Genomic DNA, 24508 nt, shown 5'->3' with positions numbered 1-24508 from the left:
GTCCTGTAAGGAGGGACAAAAAAGGAAAGCCTGATGTCCCTCCCATCATTTCACCTGTCCCCTAAAGCCCGGGAGTTGTCATGAGAGGCTGCCAAGTCCCCATGCCATCTCAGCTTGGGAACCAAAGTCACCCACCTTTGTTGTGCTGGGGTGGACCCTCCATCTACCCCTGGCCCAGGTGAGAAACAGGGGTTTCTCTCAGATCCGGAGCTGTGAAAGAACGTGTGGCCCAGGTGTCTGTGCTTCTAATTCTCAGCACAGAGAAAACTTTCCTGTCTCCTTTTCCTCAACTGACTTTTGCTCTGGTCTGGTTCGGTCTGAAGTGGAGGTTGCCTCTTGCTCTATGAGTCAGAGCCTTCAGAACTTTGGGGTGCGGACGTTTCTTGCCCGGACTTGCTCAGCACCCTTGCTCCCCTCAGCCCAGTCTTGCTCTACCTACAAGAGGCTGCCAACCTGGTGCACTCCGACAAGCCTCCCACCCAAGTCCCTCTCCTCCCACAGCGTCCAAAATGCCACCATTAGCAGATCTTGCGGGGAGGGGCATTTCTTGAAGGCCTTGGGGAATTCCAGAGCCAGGGCTGAAATCAGACAACAGTAGGAGTCCCCAAGTCTTTTCCACGTTCCAAATCAAGCTCTCCTGATTTCAGTGTGGAGATCATACCCACCCTGGCAGCAGCCATCACCCCTCCACCGAAAACAAGATATTCGAGACTGCTTGAGGACTGCCCTTCTCGGCCCCCACGTCTGTTTTGTAATGCCTGTGGTGCTCTCCGTCCCGCACCTTTCTCTCGGGGGTCACCACACTTTGCTAACTCTTATGTGCACAAATTTATAACACAGTAAAGAGGGAATGGTGCCGCCTCCAGCTCCCACAAGCTGCCGGGGCTCTGGGAAGTGACTGTGCTCTTATTGTACACTCTTTATTTCTCTGTATCTCTGGCTTGTGCTCTTTGTAATTAATGGGATTTGTCTGCCTTTTCAACAGACAACTATACTGAGACAGACAACAGACACTATACTGAGCAATAACAATAAATGCACACATGGAAACGCAGACACCATACACATCAGAAGGCCTTTTTCCACAGGACAGCTGCACCCCCGCCCTCTGTGGATTTGAACTGAGGGAAAGTGAATCCCTGGGAGGGAGGGCACTTTGCCCAAGGGTACACAGCTCAGGGGGTGACCTCTCTCCTTCCACCAAGTCACACCTTTTGAACATCCACCATTTGAGGAAGACAAGCTTACCCTGCCATGAGCCATTAACCTATGAGGAATGGCTGGCCATCTCAGAGAGGAAGACTTTGGGGAAAGGGACCTCAGGAGGAAGAGGAGGAGATTCAGGGGCAAAGCGGCTGGGAGGTGGGGGGCACAAACTGGAGAAAGTTAAGAATGTCCCGATTTGGGGTCTGGATTAACCAGAGGAAGGAGATGGGAAATATGGACACGGGATGTGTGTGGCATCCCCTGCTGGGAAGGGGTAAGGCAGAGGGAAGCCTGGCACCCTAGGAGTCTGAACCTTACAAACCTCTGCTGAGCACTGGCAGAGAAAGAGAATATGCCCAGACCAAGAAATCAATCTCTAAGGTTGGCCCAAAGGTTGAGGGTTACACACACAGCCCTCCCAGATCTTCTCACCTTGAACCACTCCCAAGATCAAGCACCACAGGCCCATCCAACTTCCAAACACGCTTTCATATCCAAGGGTTCATTTAATCCCAGCATCAACCTTCAGAGGCCGTTTTATCAAAATTCCCACTCAAAAGAGGAGGAGACAGCAGCTCAGAAGAGCATGTCCACCTACTAGGTAGGAGATCCAGTCGTGACGTCAGCATCCGCACTCTAAACCTCTATATCACAGTGCCTGTCAGTCCTACCAGAAAGACCTTAATGAGTAAGTTACAGTTCTGTTGCTTGTTCCACATCCCCAATCTCTCCAACTTCAATGCCTACACAAAAAATTTAATAACAAAAATGTTATATTTATTTTATATCTAATATATAATACATGTCTAATATTCCCTTACATTATATCTAATATTCCCTTGTCCCCATTTTCCACTCGAGGAAAATGAGGCTCAGAGAGAAGTGACTTGACCTTATCATCCAGAGAATCAGTGGTGCAGCTACAGAGCCAAGGCCAGGGCCTGTCCCTTGAAGAACAGGAGACCCAAGAGGTACCCCCATACCCACATTTATTCCTTGCTCTACCCTAAGCAACACCCCCACACTCCTGCAATATTTCTTCACTGGAGGGAATTAACAAATCTTGAAAGGTGGAGGAGTGGGTTGCTCCCCTGAGACCTGGCCCTTAGTTCTGTTAACACCTCCACTCCCCTAGCCCCTCTCCAAAGCTCCTGGACGGTCTGCGTCTATCACACTCTCTGAGGCTTAACATCTTACCTCAATTGGTGACCTTCTCCATCCAGCTAGGGTCCTTCCTCCGAGTTTCAACAGAGGAAACTGAACGATTGTGACTTACCCAACGGGAGTTGAGGCTTCACCCTAGGTCACTTGCTTCCTTAGTGTCGCGAGGGGGCTTAGGGCTAGACTCTGTGTGGCTGAGGGGAGCCCCCAGCCTCTGTCCTCCAGTGCAGCATTCTCACTGTGCTTCTGGGGAGCTTTCAGCTGTCCTCCTTTGGGAAGCCAGGGGCCCAGGGGTTGGAGACACTGGAGTTGGGTCCTGGGCTCCAGCTACAGGAGCTTGGCTGAGATCTCTTCTTGCTTCGGGGAATCTACCTGATAGACCACATCCAGGATTCCAGGGGATCAATTTGGAAGAGGCAGTTAGGAGGCATCAGTCCTGTGGCTTAGGGAGGGCAGAGCGAGAGGTCTCAGCCTCCAGGCATTCGCTGGCCTCCTCTTCCCTGGTCCCAGTCCTTGGGTCCTGAGGAGGGACTCCTAAGAAAAAAGCAGGAGAACTAATCTACTCGTGCTCCCCGACTCCAAGAAATCATCCTACAATGTTCATCATAAAGCCGGTCGCACCCAGAACCGCAGGGAGGCGTGTGAAGCTGTAGTTAGTAATCATTTCTTTCATTCCTGGGTCTCAGGAAAAGGGTAGGCTTGCTCAGGACAGAAGACCCACCAGAGTTTCTGATTCCAAAGTCCCCGCGTCAGAGTCGCCATGGTAACCAGAGCCCCACCCCTTGGGGCGCGCGTTTCCGCAAGGACAAGGGGCGGGGCCTCGGGAGGGCGGGTCGTGGCCTGGGGAAGGCTCGGAACTTTAGTGCTTGCGGGGCGCGTTGCCGCCCGGAGGCTCTTGAGGCACGGCCCGACGGCTTGCCAGCCCGGCGCCGGAAGTGAGCTGTTCGGAGGCGCACTTGGGAGCTGCCACGTCCGACGCCCGGAGTCCCACCGCCGCAGTCATGGTGAGTTTTGGAACTGGGGAGGCCAAGCAGGGTTTGGGCCACGGTCACGGCCCTCACGGGTTCCTCGGCCGCGCTGAGGTTCAAAGCCCTGGCTGGGGCCGTTCAGCTCCTCTCCACCGCTTTGAGGTTTTGGGGGCTCTGGCCTGTCCCTGCAGACCTTTCAGAGTGGAAGGCCAAGGGATGAGGCCGCGGAGCCTCCTGGAACTATGACGACCGCGTCGCTGTCGCGTCTCCTGCTAATCTCTCCTGTCCTCTTCCGTCAACAATTCTCTTCTGTCAAAACCAAAAACACCATAGGAGCTGCTGTATCTGATACCGACCTCTTAGTAAGTTCGAAGTATTGTTCGTAATCTCAGCCTGCTAACAGCCTTGTGAAGTAGGTGCCATTATTATCAACACTTTACAGATGAGGAAACTTGAGGTTCAGCGAAGTGACCCTCACAGCTGGTAAATGGCAGAGCCGAGATTCGAACCCTCCTGACCATTCCGTTCTGCCATCTGCTACCTCTCACAGCAGAGATGATTGAACAGTTGCTCGGGTAGGGCCCTCAGGTATGGGGGACTCTTCAGGAAACTGATGTAAGGACGAGCTCAATGAATCTTTAAGGGCGGGGCTCAGTTTTTTTAATCTCTGTAGTATCCGCCATGTACATTCAGTCCACACTTACCCATTGAGCGAATGAATGAGAACTAAAGGATGAAAGTATCTAGCCTGAGCCTGGCACAGTCTAGCAAACGTGTGCTCTTAGGAAAATGGGTGTGCCTCAGCAGCAGGTTTGAGGGAACCTGCAGGAACCCAGCAATCAGAACACTGGGTTAGTTCTTGCTCTGCAGGGGGTTTAGGTGTTAAATCATTCACCTCTTTTGGCCTCTGCTTTTTTCGCTGCTGAACAGAATTGGGGCTCTTACACTCTTAACAGTCAGCTCATTCTAAATGAATTTTTAACTCATCTGATTCTGAAGAGGGAAATTGTTTTAAGTGCTGCCTCTTACTACTTAACAAGGACCAGATAACGTCAGTTGCTCAGGAGAAAGTACTCTAAGGCTTTCCTTGTTTAGAAGCATGGCTCACCATCCCTGGCTGGTGGGTGAGAGGTTAGAAATAAATGCTGATTATTTCTAAGGTCCTTTGGAAACCTGGGATGAAACTATCTGTTAGTAAACTTTCTTCCTGACTGTTTATCCTTCAGCCATTGGATTTAGGGGATTCGGTGTAACAACTACTTTATGTTCTAGATAGGTAGCTTTCATTTGGATTGGAAAGCTTTGTGAGCAGAGAGGACGTTAGGGGATGGAGCTTTTTTCCCAGCTCTGCCTTTAACTATCTCTGTGACTTTGGCAAGTGCTTTCTCTTCTATAGGCTCCTTCAGTTCCTTAGTCTATCAGATGGCTCTGCCTTTGGTACCGCTCAGTGCACATGTGAAAGCACTTTGTAACCTGCATAGCTCGGCACATGGAGGAGACTCCTTATCTTCCTTACTTGCTTCTGCAGACCTTGGGGGGTCACTTTTAAGGGAGTCTAGAATTTGTTGAGAGAAGCTGTGGTGACTTGGTGTGTACTTCCTGAACTGCTTTGTGGCCATCCTCTTCCCATGTCTACCGTTCTGAAAAGTCAAGTTAGACTTTATACCTATAGGGCTTGTGCTGGAAAAGATGAAATGGGGGAAATGGTAAGAAATGTCTGTTCCATTCTGATTCAAGCAGCAGAGAATTCAAGAATTTTTTTTTTAATTTTAAAAAATAAAAAGAAATGTCTGTTCCAAACTGAAACCTCCTTTTTAGTCTCCCTTTCTATCCCAAGAATTTAGAGAATAGTGGTTGAGCAAAGAAAAAAAATAACAAGTTTTGTTCGTTTATTTATTCATTCAGCAAATAGTTCCTGGGTTCCTTCTGTGAGTTTTTTCTGTTTGTAAAGTTCTGTGCTGGATGATTTGAGGAGATTCAGGACTGAAGATGGCTCAGACCATGGCTCCAGGGAGCTCACCTTCTAGTGGGGAGAAGAAACAACATAAAGTGTTATAGACATTCCATGCCAAAGATAAGCATGGGAGTCCAGCCATTTGGGGATCTGAGAATCTTCAAAAGGGCGTGGGGCAGGGTGTGTAATTAGAACTGGACCTCAAAGAATGGGTAGGAGAGCAAAGACCATGACAGCTATGTTCCAGCCCTACAAACTGTTTAACCCAGAATCCCACCAGGTGACAGTCTAGGGTCTGTCACAAGGGGTGGACCAGGGAGCAGCCTCAGAAAAAACTTGAATCAAGTCTTAGGTGATAACTCTGTTATTCATATCATATCTGCTGAATAGAATTGGGGGCTCTTATACTCTGACATTCTGCCTGAAACATCAGAGGATCCCTCATCCAGGAAGGGAACATCAGCTTAGCTCTCTTGGGGTTCCTCCTCATCCTCAAAGGTAGCCAGGACTGCTTGCCATTCCCCCATGCACTTCAAGCTCTCCCAGACCTGTGTGTCTTTGCTTGTGTTATTCCCTCTGCGTGGTCTGTACTTTGGCCCTGTGCACCTGCCAAATTCCTACTCATCATCTGAGGCTCAATTCATATCTACCACCACCACCCACCTCAGGCTCCTACAGCATACGTAAATCACTGTTAAAGGATTTATCTTGAGCAGGCATGGTGGCTCATGCCTGTAATCCTAGCACTTTGGGAGTCTGAGGTGGGAGGATCGCTTGAAGCCAGGAGTTCAAGACCAGCCTGGGCAATGTAAGAAGATCCTGTCCCTAGAAAAAAAAATTTTTAAATCAGCCAGGTGTGGTGGCATGCATCTGTAGTCCCAGCTACTCGGGAGGCTGAGATGGGAGGATCGCTTGAGCCCAGGAGTTGGAGGCTGCATTGAGCTTTGATGATGGCACTGCACTCTAGCCCAGGCAACAGAGCAAGAACCTGTCTCAAAAAAAGAAAAAAAAAAGGATTTATCTTGCCATGTTAGGGTTATTAATGTGCAAGCTTCTCAAGGATAAATAGTACCTCTTGTTCATGTCTATCTCCAGTGCTTGGTGAAAAAGAAGGTACTTTGTTCACTGAATGAAGGAACAAACTAGTCAAGAACTTCAGAAACAATTGTTAGATTTATTGAGATGATTGCATTCTAACTGCCATCAGTTACTTTACCAGCAATATCTTTGGTTCTAGGTGTCAGTAATTAACACTGTGGACACCTCCCATGAGGACATGATTGTAAGTATTCATTTAGCCCTCCCTCCTAGGCTGTGGACTTGGGCATTTCTGTGGGGGTGGGGGGCAGTTTGGGTTTTTTATTGCCCCTTTCTGTTCATCATTCATGAATCCAGCTGTGGCTTTGCAGCAGTTGCCAGTTAGGCTGTACCCTCATGGGTATACTTAGTCTCCCCAGCAGTTCCCTCTGAGTTGGCAGGGCTATGGCAGTATGGTCACTGTCTGCTGGGAGGAACCGGGGAATGGCCTGTCGCTTAAGACTCTTAGTCTTGTGGTCAACACAGTACCCTGCTCTGGGATGGAGGCTGAATGGGTACAGAGGTTTGACAATAGTGTTCCCTCCTGTCTTCCTCCTGGTATCACTTCTAAGCCCCATTGGAAAGGGGGTTAAAGGAAGAGAGAAGGCAATATAAAGACAGGCTGAAAGCCCAAGGCAGAGGCAGGTAGAATCACCACAGGCAATAGGCTGGACAAGGCCCTTTGAACCAGAAGTCATTACTCAGGGCACTTCCTGAGAGAAAAACACACGGCTCAGTATAGGACAGGGCTGCAGGAGAAGGTCCAGAGGTTAAAGTCTCCACCAGGAAAAATGTAGGCTCTGCTTCATTCAGGGCCACGTAGTCCAAGCAGCCTTTGAACAAGACTCAGGTCAGTCTTGGAGCGTTTCATGCTGGGCATCTTGCCTTCACAACCTGTCCACCAGCAGTTGCTGTAAGACCACACCTCCTCAGAGATAGGGTGGCATCAGGGGCAAGGAGATCTGACCTGAGACTCCCTAGCCAACCAGTGTCTTCTCTGAGCCAGCCTTAGTTTCCTCAAAATAATGGATATGCTATCGACGCGTGTGAATTTGGTTTGAGGAACAGCTGAGGCACAGTAGTAATGACGAGCATTTGCATGCTGTCAGACCCCATGCTAAGTACCTTTCATTCAGTATCTCATTTAACCTTCATAACAACCCTTGAAGCAGATGCCATTATTGGCCCCATTTAAAGATAGGGAAACTGGAACTCAAGGAGATTATGTATTTTTCAAGGGTTGCACAGCAGATAAGCTAAGGAGACAGGATTTAAATCTCTTTAGGCACTGTGCCTGACTTCCTCCCACTGTGTGACAGCACTCTGCAGAAGTGCTTCAGAAACACACCCGCACCACCTGCCTTCCAAGAAACCAAGACCTAATATAGTGGAGAGGGTTGACTTTCAAAGAAGAATCCAGATGCTTTCTTTGGGTGGGGAGATGAGAAAGGAATGTTGAGGCAGACAGAGTGAATGCCTCCTTTGAAAGGGTATAATTGCTCCTGATCACCACAGGAGTAACGACTGATATTCCCTGAAACCCGTAAGGCTGGACAGCTGAGGAAAGTGGCATCCATTGGAATAGGCAGAGCCAGCAAGTGAGCAGGGACCAGGGTATTCAGCGGGGCAGTAGGCAAAATGCCTCAGAGGAACCATCACCCAGATGGACAAGGAACCCTGGGCAGGGACCAGCCCTAGTTCTGGGCGGTTATTCAGCATCAAGGAATTCAGTTCATGAGTGGTAGGACCAACAACACTTAAGGTTTTGTGTTGGGTGGGGAGTCTGGGGTAATGGGCTCCCTAGGAAAAAGGTCAAGCAGAAACCCAGAGACAAAGGTCCACTAAGGACCTGGGGCCAGGGGTGAAGCGAAAGAGCCCAAATATCTGAGTGGAACTCTGTGTCTAGGCCAGACGTACATCGTAGAGAACCTGATTGGGACCTACAGGTGGAGGCCTGCTCCCTTGGCCTGCTCACAAGCTTTAGCTTCGGATTCTGGGGCTGAGCTAAACCTGAGGTTATCTTCCCCAGTGGCCCTTGGAGCCTAAGACCAGGGTAAGGACCAAGAGCAGGAAGAAGAGCAGCTAGGCCAGCATTTTGCTCCCATACCTACCCTACATAAGAGGATTGGAACCTTCCCCAGCGTAGGTAAAGAGTTTGTACGACCAGCTGGGTATGACTTGTTTTGTCCCTTAAGACACTGCCTATCAGAGAAGTGAGAATGTCCACATTCTAGCTTCCTGCCTGATGGTGATGAGTCTTTAAGATTAGATTAATTTCAGGTGGATTCTGGTACAAACTAGACTCTCTGTGTGGTGACCACCCCCGCCCCCACCCACCCAGCCTACAGGCTTTCCGAGCTGTCCTCCCTTTGCAGCACGATGCCCAGATGGACTACTATGGCACCCGCCTGGCAACCTGCTCATCAGATAGGTCTGTCAAAATCTTCGACGTGCGCAATGGAGGGCAGATCCTCATCGCCGACCTCAGGGGGTAAGTGTTGCTGGCAAGCTTAGGGAAGGCCTCACCGAATGGTTTTGTGCCCTGCTTCAAGCATGGGAAGAAAGGGTGAGAACCCAGATTCAGAGCAGGCCCAAAGTGTGTTGAGCATGGAGGATCTTGGATCCCAGCCAGCCTGGCTACCCTCAGCAGATGTCCCTAGGGGTGATGTGATTAAGGGCACAGATGGATCAGGGTGTGAATCTTGGTTCTGTCACCCATATGTATACCCACTAGAAGACCTTGGGCAAGTGAGGCAGTTTATCTCCCGGCCTTCATCTGCTCACCCTCAAAATGGGACTCATGCTATCCCCTTCCCAGTAGTGCATGTGAGGTCCTGCCACAGCGCGCAGCACATAGGAAGTCTTCGGGCAGCTGCTGCAACTTTAAAAGTGGTAAACAATACCATTTTGCATAAGACGGTATGATCTGAGCTGTCACTGTCACTTAAGAGCATTACTACAAGAATAAGGTACAGATGTGATAATAATTTTACAGATTCCATTGTTCTGCCTCTTTGCCCATGGCAGGTGTTCAGTGAATATTTACAAAAGTTTGATTTAACCCTTCTCCCTACTAAAATCCTTGAGGAAGTCCTGGCTCGTTTTTATGGCCACATGTCTACTGCTTTCCCTCCGTTCACTGCCTTTCTTTACTTGGGTTCTGTGGATAGAATTCAGGAATTGGTGAATTTGGGCAGGGAGAAAACCAATCAACATCTTTATTTTCAGTGGCTCTGATATTTTCTTTTTCTTCAATTATGCATGTAGGCCTGAAACCTCTGTGGTATTTCTAGTACCTGTCACTTTGTCACCAATAGAAGTCACAGATATTTTCATCTCATGTTATAGTTTAGCCATCATAGATTATCATTTTTGCTCATCACAACTTTGAAATTACAGTGGTTATTAGTCTTGCCACTGGAATTTGTTCCTTGAAGGGTTAACAAAGGAGCACATGTATCTCGTAAGTTTTTTTCATTTTGGTAACTGCATTTCAGTCTAATTGGGTTTTCTTTATAAGCATAGTTCTGTGTATTTTGTGCTTTATTTTGAAAAGTGATCCATAACCTTCATCAGACTGCACAAGAGAGATTAAGAGCTCTGAGAAGTAGATTCTCAGAATGTATGTTGGCCGGGCGTGGTGGCTCACGACGCCTGTAATCCTAGCACTCTGGGAGGCCGAGGTGGGCGGATCGTTTGAGCTCAGGAGTTCGAGACCAGCCTGAGCAAGAGCGAGACCCCATCTCTACTAAAAATAGAAAGAAATTATATGGACAGCTAAAAATATATATAGAAAAAAATTAGCCGGGCATGGTGGTGCATGCCTGTAGTCCCAGCTACTCGGGAGGCTGAGACAGGAGGATCCCTTGAGCTCAGGAGTTTGAGGTTGCTGTGAGCTAGGCTGACGCCATGGCACTCACTCTAGCCTGGGCAACAGAGTGAGACTCTGTCTCAAAAGAAAAAAAAAAAAAAAAAAGAATGTATGTTAATTGAATTAAAGAAAAGTAAACTCAGTCAGTGTCCATTTAGGGAAACAGGCTTTAGAAGTTCCTGTTTCCTGAGCACCAAGGATCAAATGACTGGTGAGCCAGATGCCAACTCCTCTGAGCGGAAGCCCCCAGCTGAACGGAGCTGCTAGGGTGCGGATGGGTTGCCAGCACTGGCAGAGATGGTCATGTTTGCTGTGACTTGGTACTTTCTGCTCTCTGTTTTTCTTATGCTCAAAGGATGTGAAATATTTGGGGATAAAAAAATTCACATCTCCGTCACCTCTATTCGTTTTTGCCTCCATTAAAACTGTGCTGGTTGTTGGAAATTTGAGTCTACTCACAGTTTCATTAGCAGCTCCTTTGTAGAGACTGGGAATGTACCATTGTCCCAGCCAGAGAGGAGCAGATTTGGGTGTCTGCAGCCCTAGGGTGAAGGAGTGCATGAGGAGCAGCACTAATAGCTAACAGGTGTTGAGTAGTTTTTTCTTTTCTTGTACCAAGCATTTTTCTAAGCTCTGTACCTGAGTTATCACAAATATTTAACCATCGTGACCACCTATGAAAGATGGCTCATCGATATCTCCGTTTTCAGATAGAGAGGATATGATCCTCGCCTAAAGTCAATAGCTAGTGAATGGGGGAGTGGATTGGCAAGAGCCTGGGCTCACAACCACTAACTACACCATGCTACCTCTTGTGTGCTGAGGTGCACACCCCTCCCTGCACCACAGAAATGGTCCCTGTACAAAGCCTCAGACGGTACCTGTTATCAGGTGAATGGATAAAGATCAGAAAATAAGGGATAGACATGCCTTTTGGACAAATGAAAAAACAAGTGGAAAATATTGCAGTGAAACATACTGCCTGCTCAAGAAGTTGACTGTCTGCAAGGATGAAGTGATTAAATCTACTGATATTTACTGAGCACTTCTGGGTATAAACCCTAGATGGATTAATAATTATGTTGATGATCATAGATATAAGCAGTGCTGGCTATAGTCTGGGGCAAGTGAGGTTGCTGCCTGGCCGGGATAGGGAGGCAGACCCAGAGTCCTGACTCTTTCAAAGGCTCTGTGACCGTAAGTTGCTTAACTTCTCTGGGCCTCGCGATCCTCACTGTCCAGTGAGCATTCCTTTTGGCTCACTGGACAGTGAGTATTTTTGGCGTTCTTAGGCAGTTCTGTCCTGAGACATTGTGTCAGCCCACCAAGGAAGCCACTTGGTTCTGTCCAGAGTAGTGCCTGGCAGAGGCATTGTGGGTTCCTCTGGCCCATCTGAGCAGCCTCTGACCCCCTCCCTTTGCAGTCACGAGGGTCCCGTGTGGCAAGTGGCCTGGGCCCACCCCATGTACGGCAATATCCTGGCGTCCTGCTCCTATGACCGGAAAGTCATTATCTGGAAAGAAGAAAACGGCACCTGGGAGAAGACCCACGAGCACTCAGGACACGACTCCTCAGGTACGCCGAGTGTGGCAGGAGGGACAGGCGCGGGGGCCCCTTGTGAGGAAGGCCTCGTCCTGCTGAAGCACTGGCTCCCTTCCCCTCCTGGTGCTTCTCGTCTGTCGCTTGGGTTCCGGTTGGCATTCCTGTTAGTCTGTCCACAGGATAGAGGCCCTAAGACCTAAAGCCAGTCCAACGCAAAATGAGAAAAGCAAGGACAACACAGTGAGTTCTTAAGGTTTATTCGTTTTAGGTACTGGCCTTTATTATTCTCAGATTGTTGTCCTTTTTTACTTGTTTGTCAAGACAGACTTTAATTTATGAAATGATGATATAGGTGATAGTATTTTTTAATGTTCTTAGTTAACCAAATTACAACTTCCCCCAGTGATCCCTGTAGTTTTTTTTTGTTTTGTTTTGTTTTTTTAGAAATTTAATAAAACAGTAAATCTGGGAAATCAAAGTCTAAACTCTGGGGCCATGCTCTCTCTGCTCACGGCGCCTTCCTCCTTCCTGCAGTAAACTCTGTGTGCTGGGCCCCCCACGACTATGGCCTGATCCTGGCCTGTGGGAGCTCGGATGGGGCTATCTCCCTGCTGACCTACACCGGGGAAGGCCAGTGGGAAGTGAAGAAGATCAACAACGCTCACGCTGTAAGTCCAGCCCCTGCCTTTGTGTAGAGGGTAGGTCTGTTGCCTTGCCATGTGTCTGACTCCCTAGAGAGTGGCGGGGTAGAGTCCCTGCTGTGCAGTGGGTTGGGCACGGGGGCTGCCGACCACACATGCTCGGTATAGAACCTCCTTGAGCTTCTTTGCTCTGAAGCCAGACCAGGCTGTGGCAGCCTCATTCAGCCCAGGACAGGGATTGGCACTGGCTGCTTGTATGCCCCCAAGTCAGGGAGGGCTAGACACCGGGAAGGTGCGGCACAGCCTGCCTACCTACCTAGCTATGGCTTCCTTGGGTTGACATGTTCTGCAGTAAGCATTTTATAACACCACTCAGTCAGTCACACCCTAGAACTGAGAGGTGTTAATAAAAAGCATCAGAGGGATTTAGTTCCGTGTGCTCCTGGTCTTTGGACCTTAAGGTTGAAACAGTCAAGAAAGCATTGTGCACAGTGAGAAAAATTTCATATTTCTTGAGCCCTACTATGTGTCAAATAATTCTCACGAACATTTGTGAATGAAAAAAGGAGCTAACAAATGTATAGATTTTCAAGGTAAGCAGTCCTGATCCCATTTTATGATGAGGCAAGTGAGGCTCAGCAAAAGTGCGTGACTTAGAGAAGGCACTGTGCCAGGATTAGAACCCTGGAATCTGTGTGCCTTCTTTTTATATAGCAGTCCTGGCTTTGGTGGCCCCCAAATACTTCTGATATCTACCTGATGGAAACTTAAAGTTAGTAGCCCCCAAGCATGGCACTGTGCTTTGCAATTCTCAAATACGGGGGATCCAGAAGAACCCACAGCCTGCGCAGACCTCAAGGCCCCAGGAGCCTGTCTCAGGGTCTTATTACTTGGGGCTCTGTGTTCCCTATCTGTTGACTAGCTTGCAAAAATGAATAGGTCGAGAGAGGCTTGTGGGAATACGGTAGTGGGGGTAGCATTTTTCAGTCTCTCCAAATCTCTACATAAAAACCAACAGAGCAACTAGGTAGCAAAACCAAAACTTCATGAACATTTCCAACAAAACTGGGTAAAGGGCTTCCTGCCAACTCCAAAATAGCAGCAGGTTGGAATAAACTACCAACAGCCATAAGACCTGTATGATATTGGCATCTGAGCAGAAGGAGAAAGAAGGAAGTGACAGGATGCCTTCTAGCAGAACTGAGAAGAGGAATACCCCAGAACACCCAACAGATACTCAACTAGAAAGCATGGCCAGCCAGTTTGAGAAGGGCAGCTGAAACTAGAAGGTTTATGGTTTGGTTTGGTTTGGTTTGTAACATTTTTAAAAACTGAGATACAAGTTACCTACCGTAAAATTTACCCTTTTAATATACCTTTCCATAGATTTTAGTATATTCACGAAGTTGTGCAACTGTCACCACTATCTAATTTCCAGAACACTTTCACCACTTCAGAAAAGAAACCCTGATAGCTGTAACTCTCCACCTCACCCGACCCGTAGCCCTAGGCAACCACTAATCTACTTTCTGTCTCTGGTTTTCCTATTCTGCATATTTCATATGCAGTAAGTCCTCAATATTGTTGATAGGTTCTTAGAAACTGCAATTTTAAACAAAACCAATTTTCCCTTAGGCTAATTGATATAAACAAGAGTTAAGTTCCTATGGCATATTTCTGGTCACAAAAACATCACCAAATTTCTAAATAAAGACCCAAAACACTTCTAATATTAAACATTGAAATAAATGTGAGCACTGTAGTGCACACCTGTAGTCCCAGCTCCTCGGAGGCTGAGGCAGGAGGATCACTTGAGCCCAAGAATTTGAGGTTGCAGTGAGCTATGTGAATAGCCACTGTGCTCCAGCCAGGGCAACATAGCAAGATCCCATCTCTTTTAAAAAAAAAACAAAAACCAGTGAGCTATACATTCATTTAAGAAAGGCTGGCCTGATGCAGTAGCTCACGCCTGTATTCCTGGCACTCTGGGAGGTCAGGGCGGGAGGACTGCTTGAGGTCAGGAGTTCAAGACAAGCCTGAGCAAGCGTGAAACCCCATCTCTACTAAAAATAGAAAAATTAGCTGGGCACGGTGGCGCATGCCTGTAGTCCCAGGTACTTGGGAGGCTGAGGCAAGAGGATCGCTTTAGCCTAGGAGTTTGAGGTTGCTGTGAGGTTGCTATGATGATGCCACTGTACTCTACCTGGGGTGACAGTGCAAGACTCAGTCTCAAAAAAAAAAAAATTAAGGAAAAAAAGATAAATCTTTTGGTGAATCAGTGAGTGACAGTGGTGGTTGTAGTGGTGGTGGGTTATCCAGGGGCCTGTTGTACATAGAATCAGAACAACATACGGTCTTTAGTGATTGGCTGCTTCTGCTTAGCATAATGTTTTCAAGGTTCATCCATGTCATCACATGTGTTGGCACTTCCTTTTTGTGGCTGAATAATATTCCATTGTAAATATACACATTTTGTTTATCCATTCACCAGTTGATTGACGTTTTCAGCTGTAATGAACAATACTGCTGCGAACATTCATGGATAAGTTTTTGCATGAACATATGTTTTTAATTCTCTTGGATATGTACCTCGTGAAATTGCTGAGTAATATAGTAATTTTATGTTTACCTTTCTGAGAAACTATTAAACTGTTTTGCAAAGTAACTGCACCATTTTACATTCCTGCCAGCAGAGTACAAGGGTTCTAATTCCCCTACATTTTCACCAACACTTGTCTGTTTTTTTGATTATAGCTGTCACAGTGAGTGTGAAATAGTATGTTATTGTGGTTTTGATTTGCATTTCGCTAATCAGAGATGATGGCGAACATCCTTTCTATGCTTATTGGCCATGTGTACATCTTCTTTGAAGAAGTGGCTGGGAGGGATTTTGCACTCTGACAGCAGGTAGATGCAAGGGGCCCAAGGTAAGAAAGACTAAAGGGCTCGGAGAAATCCGACCCCTGTGATTCTCCGGGGCTTGCTTCTGGGACAGGGCCCCTCAGGAAAAGAGACTACTGGGAGTGAAATCAAAATTGAGCTGGATTAGGGACACAGGAAAGGAAAGAGAAGATGTAGATCAACATGGGGGGAGAGAGCAGAGCTACGAACTCCTGAAAGCTAGCTCCCACATTTTTAAATACCACACAAAAACAAAAGAGAGAGTTCTCAACTTTCCTGAACTTTATCAGGAAAACTAATCTCACATAAAAACAACAGGAAATTATTTGAGGTAAAATTGCATACAAAGTTACTATATAAGAAAAAAAGAGAATATGCAAAGTAACAGCCTTATAGAACGACAAGAACATGCTGGAAAGACATACCCACACAACAAAACCAAACTGCAACCCACTATTTCAAATTCAGCTAAGAGACATTTTAAAAATATAAAATGAGAGAATGGTATAAGTCAAAATTAGAAAAACTCAGAAATAAGATGACAGAACTCAGGAAAGAATTAGAAATAAAAAATTATTTCACGAGGAAAGACTAAATTAGAAGAAACACAAGAGCAAATAAATCCAACAGATAATGCCTGAAGAGAAATTGAGTATGAAACGGAAAATTTTCAAGAGCAAAAAATGAAAGGATAAAAAGGTTTTGAGAAAAAGCCAAAAAAAGACTAAACATAGGAATAATAGGCTCTCTGAAGAAGAAAACAGAAAAAATACTAAAAAGTAATTCAAGAAAACTTAAAAACCACAGATTTAAAATTTGAGATTGAAAAATCATACCCTATACTTAAGAATATCAACCCAGAATCACCAACAAAAAGACATAATTCTAGTAAAAATACTGAACTTTAAAGAAAAAGAAAACCTTTGGGGATCTAGGAAAAAAGAGCCATGTGACTGAAAAGGAAAGAAAATTAGATTATCATCAAACTTCTCAACAGTAATGATTGGTGCAAAAGAAAAAGGAATAACATATTTAAAATACTCAAGGAACGAAAGTGTGAGCCAAGAATTTATAACCAGGAAAATTGACTTTCGAGTTCACACAGAGACTTACACAAAAGTTAATAGCAGCTAGTAGCCAAAAACTGGAAATAATCCACATGTCCATCAACAGGTAAATGGATAAACTGTGACATATCCACATTTTAGAAATACTGCTTAGCAGTAAAAAGAAATGACTATTGATACACAAAGATGAATAAATTTTAAAATAATTACACTGAGTGAAAAAAGACCTCAAAAAAGTACAAACTATTCTAAAATTCTAGAAAATGCAAATTATAGTGAGCAGGTCTGCGTTGCTAAGTTTGAGAGCTGCAATGTGGGGAGATGGATTACAAGGGAACCCAAGGAAACTTTGGGAGTGATGGATGCATTTATTGATTGTGGTGATGGTTTTACAGGGTATACATATGTCAAAATTTCATCAAACCGTGTACTTTGTGTGCAGTTAATGTATTAAGGCTGTTTTTAAAAATTAACTTTGGAGTATAAAGAACACAAATCGTTATCAATATGTAAGAACTCAAGAACTGTTTCCAGGAGCCCTTCCTGAGGTATCCACTAGAGAATAAGCTTCAGACAACAAAAATGACTAGAGAGACTTCAACATAAATGTCCAGTTACTTGTAGAGAGTTAAGACTAAATGAGAGTTAACAGGCTGAGCATAGTATGTAATGGCCAGAAGCTCTGCTAAGGTAGATATAGTACAACTGTCACAGCACTGTGGGGAGAATGGGAAGAGCATTTGCAAAAACTTGTGTAAATGTTTTCAGTAATCATATTGGCAATAGTATTCTGAGACCATTGTGTATGAAATGAGATGAAATAAGTGTGTGGCAGTGAGCATCCCCAGCACTCAGCTTGTAGTTTTGAAATGCAGTTTCTCACTATAAGAAACCAGAGAAATGGCCGAGCCCAGGTCTGAGGCAGGAAATGTACAAGGTGAGCCTAGAACATCTTGCCACACCAGAGAAGAAAGAAATGATCAAAGCTATACTTTCACATACTAGGGTTATGTCAAAGGAGCCAACCTGAAACAGGCTCACGCTGCCAAGATGGGCAGTTTGAATGTCAAAAATGAGAATAATTACAATGAACTAAAATCTATCAAATATGCTTAAGTCCACAAATTCATGATGGTATGTAAAAGAGAACTGGTTGGTCATCTTTGGAGAATGATGATGGAACCAGTTCAGAAAGAATCAAGCATTTATCCAGCCTTTCCTCTCTGACCTCTATCCCTGGGTACCCAAATAGTTAATGATAGGACTTGCCCCATCTGGAGCATTCCGTGTAATAAATGACAAATGACAGAATTAGCGTATCACCATTTGCAACCCCCAGTGAATTCAGAGAGGCATATGTTATTGACATACAGAAGAGAGACGACCTGACATCTGACGTGTGCCTCCTGATGAGCAAATACATCACCACCTGTAGTCTTGCCAAGGATCATACCTGAGTCTGATCAAGTCTTGGCTCCTGCTGACAATTTTCAGAAATTCAGAGGAATATAATTAACACATTAACTGCCATGTGAGTTGTATTTAACTCATGCTAGTTTTGAGCCCGGGCCTCATGAAGCATATGTAACTCATACGTCTCTTCACCTTGGGAGCCTCAAGAACTATTTCTCAAGTTGCATATAACTCAAGCACAGAAAACAATAACAGATAACATTTTCTACTAAATTCAAAAGGATCGCTTTGTTTTCAAAGTTTTTATTCTGTTTGTAACAAAACACAGTGTTTCCAAGGAAGAGTATTTTTTTTTCCTAGTGTGGCAGTCAGTGTGTTAACTGAGTATGCAACAGCAAAATCCAGATTGAGAGACTAGACTCTGGTTCTTCAACAGAAAAACTGTAAGGGGAAGAAAATCAGGAGGAATCTACAAATTAGGAGATGTAAAAAGCATAAAAAACAAATTTTAGTAGGAAAGACTATAGTGTCTAGGGATGCATATTTGGGTAACAAACTGCAAAAAAAAGGAACATATTGAGAAGTCAGGGCAATGGTTACTTACTGGGGGAGAGGAGCTGTGATTAGGGTGCAACACCATGACCAGCCTTCTCAGGCAGCAGAGTTTTATTTCTTGACCTGATGGTGGTTACAGGTCATTACTAACTCATTACATAAACTAACTCATTAAGCCATGTATTTATTTTGTGTGTTTCTCTAAATCTTACTTTATAATATTTTTTAATTAAAAAAATAGACCCCAATGTGCCCTCCTTTCATGTGTTTGAAAAATGTCCTGCTTATTAAATTTCCGAGAGCTCCTAATTCCTACTTTAAATGCATCCTTCAGAAAAATGCCGCATTGTTAGGAATCCTTGAGGGAGAGTTGCGGCTAATCCTTCTTGTTCATCACGTCTGCTATCCTCCAGAACCCAGTCCTGAGAATTGGAGGGGAAATGAATCACGGCTTTGGGTCTGCAGAAGGCTGGTCTGTTCTATTGCAGGGCAAAAGGACAAAGTCACCACATGTCCCCATCTTTACAGATTGGCTGCAATGCTGTCAGCTGGGCCCCTGCTGTTGTACCTGGAAGCCTCATAGACCAGCCGTCAGGACAGAAACCCAATTACATCAAGAAGTTTGCATCAGGTGGCTGTGACAACCTCATCAAGCTGTGGAAGTAAGTGGGGTTGCGTGCTTCTCTTCAGAGGGACACTTCTACCCTCTACCCTACCTACCATGACTCAGCCATAGTTCCCAAGAAACAAGGTCACCTTTCTTTCTCCCTCTGGCCAGTAAAATACTGTTTTCAGTCTGTCAGACGATATCCTTTTTTTTCCACACACTTTTACTATTCACCTAATTCCCAACTGTTGGAGCCACTTTTTGTCTGTGGAGAAACAAAGCATTTCCTGCAGGGTTTCTTTACAGTGAACTGAATGAAATTCTACAGGCTCAATAAATGAAATCAGAAAGGTGGAATCGCTTCTGTACCCCTGGGAGCCTGTGGGTTGGGGGAGGAATGTGTGGGAAAGGCCCATGGGCCACTGCCTGCTGGATTCTCCCTCTGGTCTGCCCTGCCAGGGAGGAGGAGGACGGCCAGTGGAAGGAGGAGCAGAAGCTGGAAGCGCACAGTGACTGGGTCCGAGACGTGGCCTGGGCCCCCTCCATTGGCCTGCCCACCAGCACCATCGCCAGCTGTTCCCAGGTCAGCCCAGATCCCTGAGAGCATCCCATGCCGTGTAATCTTGAGTAAGGACCATCAGCCCTTACGGTCTCCTTAGTAGAAAATCCTCATGGAAGGCAAAGGGAGAGCAACAGGCACCTTTGGACCCGGAGACAGGAAGGAACATGTGGATTCAGGTCATCATTCAGCGAAGTCTTGGTCAGAAGCCACAGGTGACCCGCCTCCACTGAGAGAAAATGATTACATTGGAACCAATGCCAAGGGTGGGGCCAAATTCAGGACCAGCTTTCCCTCCTGACCCTTGTGTGAATGGGGGATGGAGGTGCCCAGGTGCAGTTCTGAGAGTGCTCTCAAGCAAGGATCAGGCGGGATGGGAAATTCTAAGACCCTGGACTCATCTACCTAGCCACCTTGCCCAGACAGATCATAAAAGTAAAGTAAGACCAAGGACAAGCCTTTAATTATATACTTCCACCACCCTACAGAGAGTGAAGCCAGGCCTTTTACTTTTTTTTTTTCCTTCTAAGAGGCAAGGTATTCCTCTGTTACCCACATTAGCGTGCAGTAGCCCGATCACAGCTCACTGTAACCTTGAACTCCTGGGCTTCAGTGATCCTCCCACTTCAGCCTCCCAAGTGGCTGGGACTACAGGCATGCGCCTCCACGTCTGGCTAATTTTTTTTTTTTTTTTAATCTCTTGTAGAGACAGGGTCTTGCTAAGTTGCCTAGGCTGGTCTTGAACTGGCCTCAAGGGATCATCACACCTCAACCTCCCGAAGTGCTGAGATTACAGGCATAAGCCACCATGCCCAGCCTACGTCATTTGAGCCTGTTTTGTTTAGCTCTAAATTTGAGAGATATTTGTGATTTCTTTTTTGTCCCTTCTCATTTTCTTGAGTTTGCTTTTTAGACAGCTGTACTCATTCACTTGAGAAAGTACAGACAGCCAGAGGAAAGTGACTCACCAGGCAGAAGAAAAACTCCAGAGAAAATTGAGAGTTAGCAGTGCAGACAAAGTCCAGATCTGGATATGAAACCAGGATGAGAAAAGGAACCTGAGAGACTCTTGTGTCAGGGTGAAGGGACAGAAGCAAAGGTGCTGGGCTAGAAATTGGTCTTCAAAGCTGTGGACACCAAAGAGGTCCTTGGCCACCCTTTGCTTTAAATACCCGCCCTATTCCTACAGAAAGGTCCAAATATGGCTCCAGGCTGGGAGGATATCATAAATGCAAGATTCCTGCCCTCCATCTCCTGACTCTAACCTGTCTTCCTAGGATGGTCGTGTGTTTATTTGGACCTGTGATGATGCCTCGGGCAATACGTGGTCCCCCAAATTGCTGCACAAGTTCAATGACGTCGTGTGGCATGTGAGCTGGTCCATCACAGCCAACATTCTGGCCGTCTCCGGCGGAGACAATAAGGTACACCCATTTCCAGTGGCGGAGTGGGCAGAGCTCTGCTGGTCTCCACCTTGCCCACTAGAGAGCGCAAGGATGTTCCCATCTCCCAGGCTTGGAAGGAACCTTAGTGAGGACTGCATTTTGAGCATGTCCCTTAAGTACATCATTAAATTTCACAACCCTCTGAGGTAGTAGGTTCCCCTTTCACAGATGAGGAAAGAAGCTGACAGAGGCAGTTTGATTTGCATGGGGTCACAAAGCTGTTAGGTGGCAGAGCCAGTCAGGTGTGTCACCCTAACCATTTGGTCACTTCATCTTCATGGGGATGTTCAGTTAGCTTTGCCACAGAAGTATGTAAGAAAAAGAAATGATAAAAGTGAGAAGGCTAGGTTTTGTTTTCCAAAACACTTAAAAAGCATATTTTTAAAAATCAGTACAGTTTATGGGTATTTATTATGTACCCATTGTGTACCTACCTCTTACTGCTGTGCCATGAGCCAAAGGAAGGGTGAGATGTGGAGCCAAAGTGGCCACTGGAAAACTTAGTAAAACAAAGACCAACACAGGGCAGGGTAGAAAAAGAGCAGTGAGGGCTGGCAGGATCCTAACCCAGTCGCACTCGGAAGCAGAGCAAATGTACTTACCCTGGCATGACTGTTCCATGTGGAACCCACCCTGTGAAGTTAGGGATCATCTGCCTCACAGGAGAATTCAGCCGGGCAGATGGCAGTGGCTTGTTCCTTCTTCCTCTCTGCAGGCACCTTTTTTTGTAATTGTGGTAAAATACACATAAAATTTATCATCTTGACCATTTTTAAGTACATAGTTCAGTAGTGTTAAGTACATTCACATTGTTGCATAACTAACCTCCAGGACTCTTTTCAGCTTCCAAAACGAAACTGTACCCATTAAATAACCCTCCATTTCCCCTCCCCACAGCCCTTGGCAACCACCATTCTACTTTTTGTGTTTATGAATTTGATTGTTCTAGGTACCTCATCTAAGTGAAATCACACAGTATTTGTCCTTCTGTGACTGGCTCATTTCACGTAGCATAATGTCCTCAACTTTCAGCCGTATGGTACCATGTGTCAGAGTTTCCTTCTTTCTTAAAGCTCATACACCACTGCACGTACAGACCACATTTTAGCCGTTCAGCCATCGATGGACACTTGGGTTGCTTCTACTTCCCAGCTATTGTGGATAGTGCTGCTGTGAACATGGGTGTGCAAATGTCTCTTTGAGACCCTCTGTAGGCAACTTTTGTCTGGCCTAGGGTCCCATTTATCTAAAGTGGTCCCAGAAATATCTAGCAGGCTCCATCTCAAAGCTATAGACTTTTGGAGCTAGAGTGGCCCACAAAGGACAACTAATCCAGCCTCCTTTATTTAGTGAGTGCCAGAGTCAGGACTAGAACCCAGGTCTGATGGCATCCAGGACAGACCAAGGGCCCCACTGCCTCAGGCAGGCCTTCAGTGGTTTTGACTAGGCAGCAAGCCTGCGTCTGGTTGTGCGTTCCGGTCTGCTGTCACCGCGCTTGCAGGCTTCTTACTCTTGCCTTCTTTATAAGCCTGTTTCCTACAGGGAGCTCAACTCCACTGCTGTCCCCATAGCACCCCTTAGTGTGTTTTCAGACCCAGAGCATTCTGCACAGTGCGTGTTTAGTGAACAAGGTCTGTCCCTAAAGCAGTTCTTGAAGTTGTTTTCTTTTTTTAATCAAATTAATACATGTACATAGCTTTAGGTAGTTTATTTATTAGATTTTTTTTAATGCAATCTCCTAGTTTTCACTCTCCAGGGGCAAGCCTTTTCAGCTCTCAGCTATTTCTTCCACAGCTTCCTTCAGTGGAGCAACAACGTACTTAGTGGTACGTTGTCTTCCTCTACCACGGTTCTCAAACTCTAGTGTTAACTTGTTAAAACACAGATTGCCAGCCCCACCCCCAGGGCTTATGCATCAGTTGGTCCCGAGCCCAGGAATCTGCAGTTGTAACAAGCTCCCAGGTGATAATGCGATGCTCTGGTCGGGGACCACACTTCCTCTCACTGCAGCGCCATCTGCTTGGTTAAAATAGCATCCCTTGTTTACATCATCATCCACCGCTACTGTTATTCCTACCCCTTTTTTCTTTGTGTCTTTTTATTCCTTTCATTTGGTGGGATTTCAGTGGAAGAACCAAGATAAGTGCTCAGTGGTTCTTGACAGAGGTGTTGCTCTCATTTAGGGGACCCAGTAAGAAGAGGACAGTGGAGGGAAGGGGGCGCAGACCTGTGACAGTCTGTGTGTGCACTGACTTGCAGGTGACCCTGTGGAAAGAGTCGGTTGACGGGCAGTGGGTGTGCATCAGTGATGTCAACAAGGGCCAGGGCTCCGTGTCAGCGTCAGTCACAGAAGGCCAGCAGAACGAACAGTGACCAGATGGTTGGGGCATGGCTCCCCCACCTGCCAGCCCCAGGACTGCCCCTTCCTGGGCAACTGACCAAACACCTCGGAAGAGCTCCCAACTCCAACAAGATTATTTTCCCAGCAGTAGTTACAAGTGCGACCACAGGTTGATCATCTGCCTTAACATGATTTGATATGGTTTGTAATTTACTGTCCAGTTGAAAGCATTCATGTTATGAAGAAGAAACTACAAGTGATCTTCAAATCTATTATTTTAAATATTTTTGGCCATTTTTATGTACCTTTGGGTTCAGGCATTATTTGGGGGGTTTTGTTTCCAAAGTAATTAAATAAAGTCATATTGATTTTAATTCTTGCTGCAATATCCTAACCACACACACATACCCACCCCCAAAAGCTGTTTGACTCTCATTGGTCATTGTACTAGAACAACATTCACAAAGGCCCAGAGCCAAGTTGGCCTGGCTAAACCCTACCTACACAGCTGGCCTGTCGCTGTGTAAGCATCTTTGTGACTCAGTTTATACTAAAGACACCATTAAAAAGAGCTCTGGACTTGGCCTTCAGTGATGAGGACTGTAGCCCTGGCTCTGCTCCTTAGCCTCTGTGGGTACATATCCTCTTCTGTAGAATGAGACTAATAAAGTCTGCCCAATAGAGCATGTGGCCACCCCCAGGATGCCATGCAAATAAATGCAAGGTAGTATTACCCGAACACTAATAGCTAAGAGGCTGGCCCAGAAAGTGGGCCCTATTCATTCAGTTTATTGACCCTGTCAGGAAAAGGTGGGCTGTGGGAGACCACAGTTCTGGTCCTAACTGACCCTGAACCAGGAATAATCTCTCAGCAGAGGCCCTGCAACCCTCACCTGAACCAAAAGTCACACTAGCTACCACTTACTGAGACTGCTGTGGGCCGGGCACTACACTTGGATATTTCAAACATTAACTCATTTAAGCAACATAACAAGCCTGTCTAGGTATATGTCCCCGATTCACTGATGAGGAAACTGGCACAGAAGCCCTGCCCAGGATTTGGTAAAGCCCGTGTTTGCGTCCTGATCCAGCTCAACTCCAGAGTCTGTACTCCCCACTGTAGAACCAGAGAGGGGTTGTAGGGGCCCCTCAGCTACACTCCAAGGGTGGTGCTCACACCAAGCCTTTGTATGAACGTAC

General features: G+C 46.1%; 1 protein-coding gene across 6 annotated transcripts; it reads left to right on the top strand.

Annotated features, from left to right (window-relative positions):
* The first annotated feature begins 3309 nt into the window (after positions 1-3309).
* On the top strand, positions 3310-23682 carry SEC13 (SEC13 homolog, nuclear pore and COPII coat complex component). Of its 6 annotated transcripts, none has more exons than XM_069473898.1 (10): positions 3310-3371; positions 5008-5041; positions 6527-6571; positions 8742-8857; positions 11661-11812; positions 12314-12447; positions 18885-19018; positions 19423-19546; positions 20800-20946; positions 23227-23682. In XM_069473898.1, the coding sequence occupies exons 2-10, from the start codon at positions 5030-5032 to the stop codon at positions 23338-23340; spliced, it is 978 nt and encodes a 325-aa protein (XP_069329999.1). In that variant the 5' UTR covers positions 3310-3371; positions 5008-5029; the 3' UTR covers positions 23341-23682. The 6 variants fall into 6 exon arrangements, with proteins under 6 accessions (XP_069329999.1, XP_069329998.1, XP_069330000.1 ...); XM_069473897.1 differs by having other exon boundaries at positions 4864-5041; XM_069473899.1 differs by lacking the exon at positions 5008-5041.
* Positions 23683-24508: the final 826 nt, after the last annotated feature.

Source organism: Eulemur rufifrons, chromosome 7 (genome assembly GCF_041146395.1).
Source record: "Eulemur rufifrons isolate Redbay chromosome 7, OSU_ERuf_1, whole genome shotgun sequence".
Classification (NCBI taxonomy): domain Eukaryota; kingdom Metazoa; phylum Chordata; class Mammalia; order Primates; family Lemuridae; genus Eulemur; species Eulemur rufifrons.
This window is presented reverse-complemented; position numbering and strand designations above follow the sequence as displayed.

Bases quoted from the DNA above. Each gene is read 5' to 3' on its own strand.
- SEC13 (XM_069473893.1), top strand. From the start codon at position 3,578: ATGACGACCGCGTCGCTGTCGCGTCTCCTGCTAATCTCTCCTGTCCTC. The intron at 12,448-18,884 runs GTAAGTCCAGCC...CCATCTTTACAG, and splicing joins AGATCAACAACGCTCACGCT to ATTGGCTGCAATGCTGTCAG. The intron at 19,547-20,799 runs GTCAGCCCAGAT...CTGTCTTCCTAG, and splicing joins CCATCGCCAGCTGTTCCCAG to GATGGTCGTGTGTTTATTTG.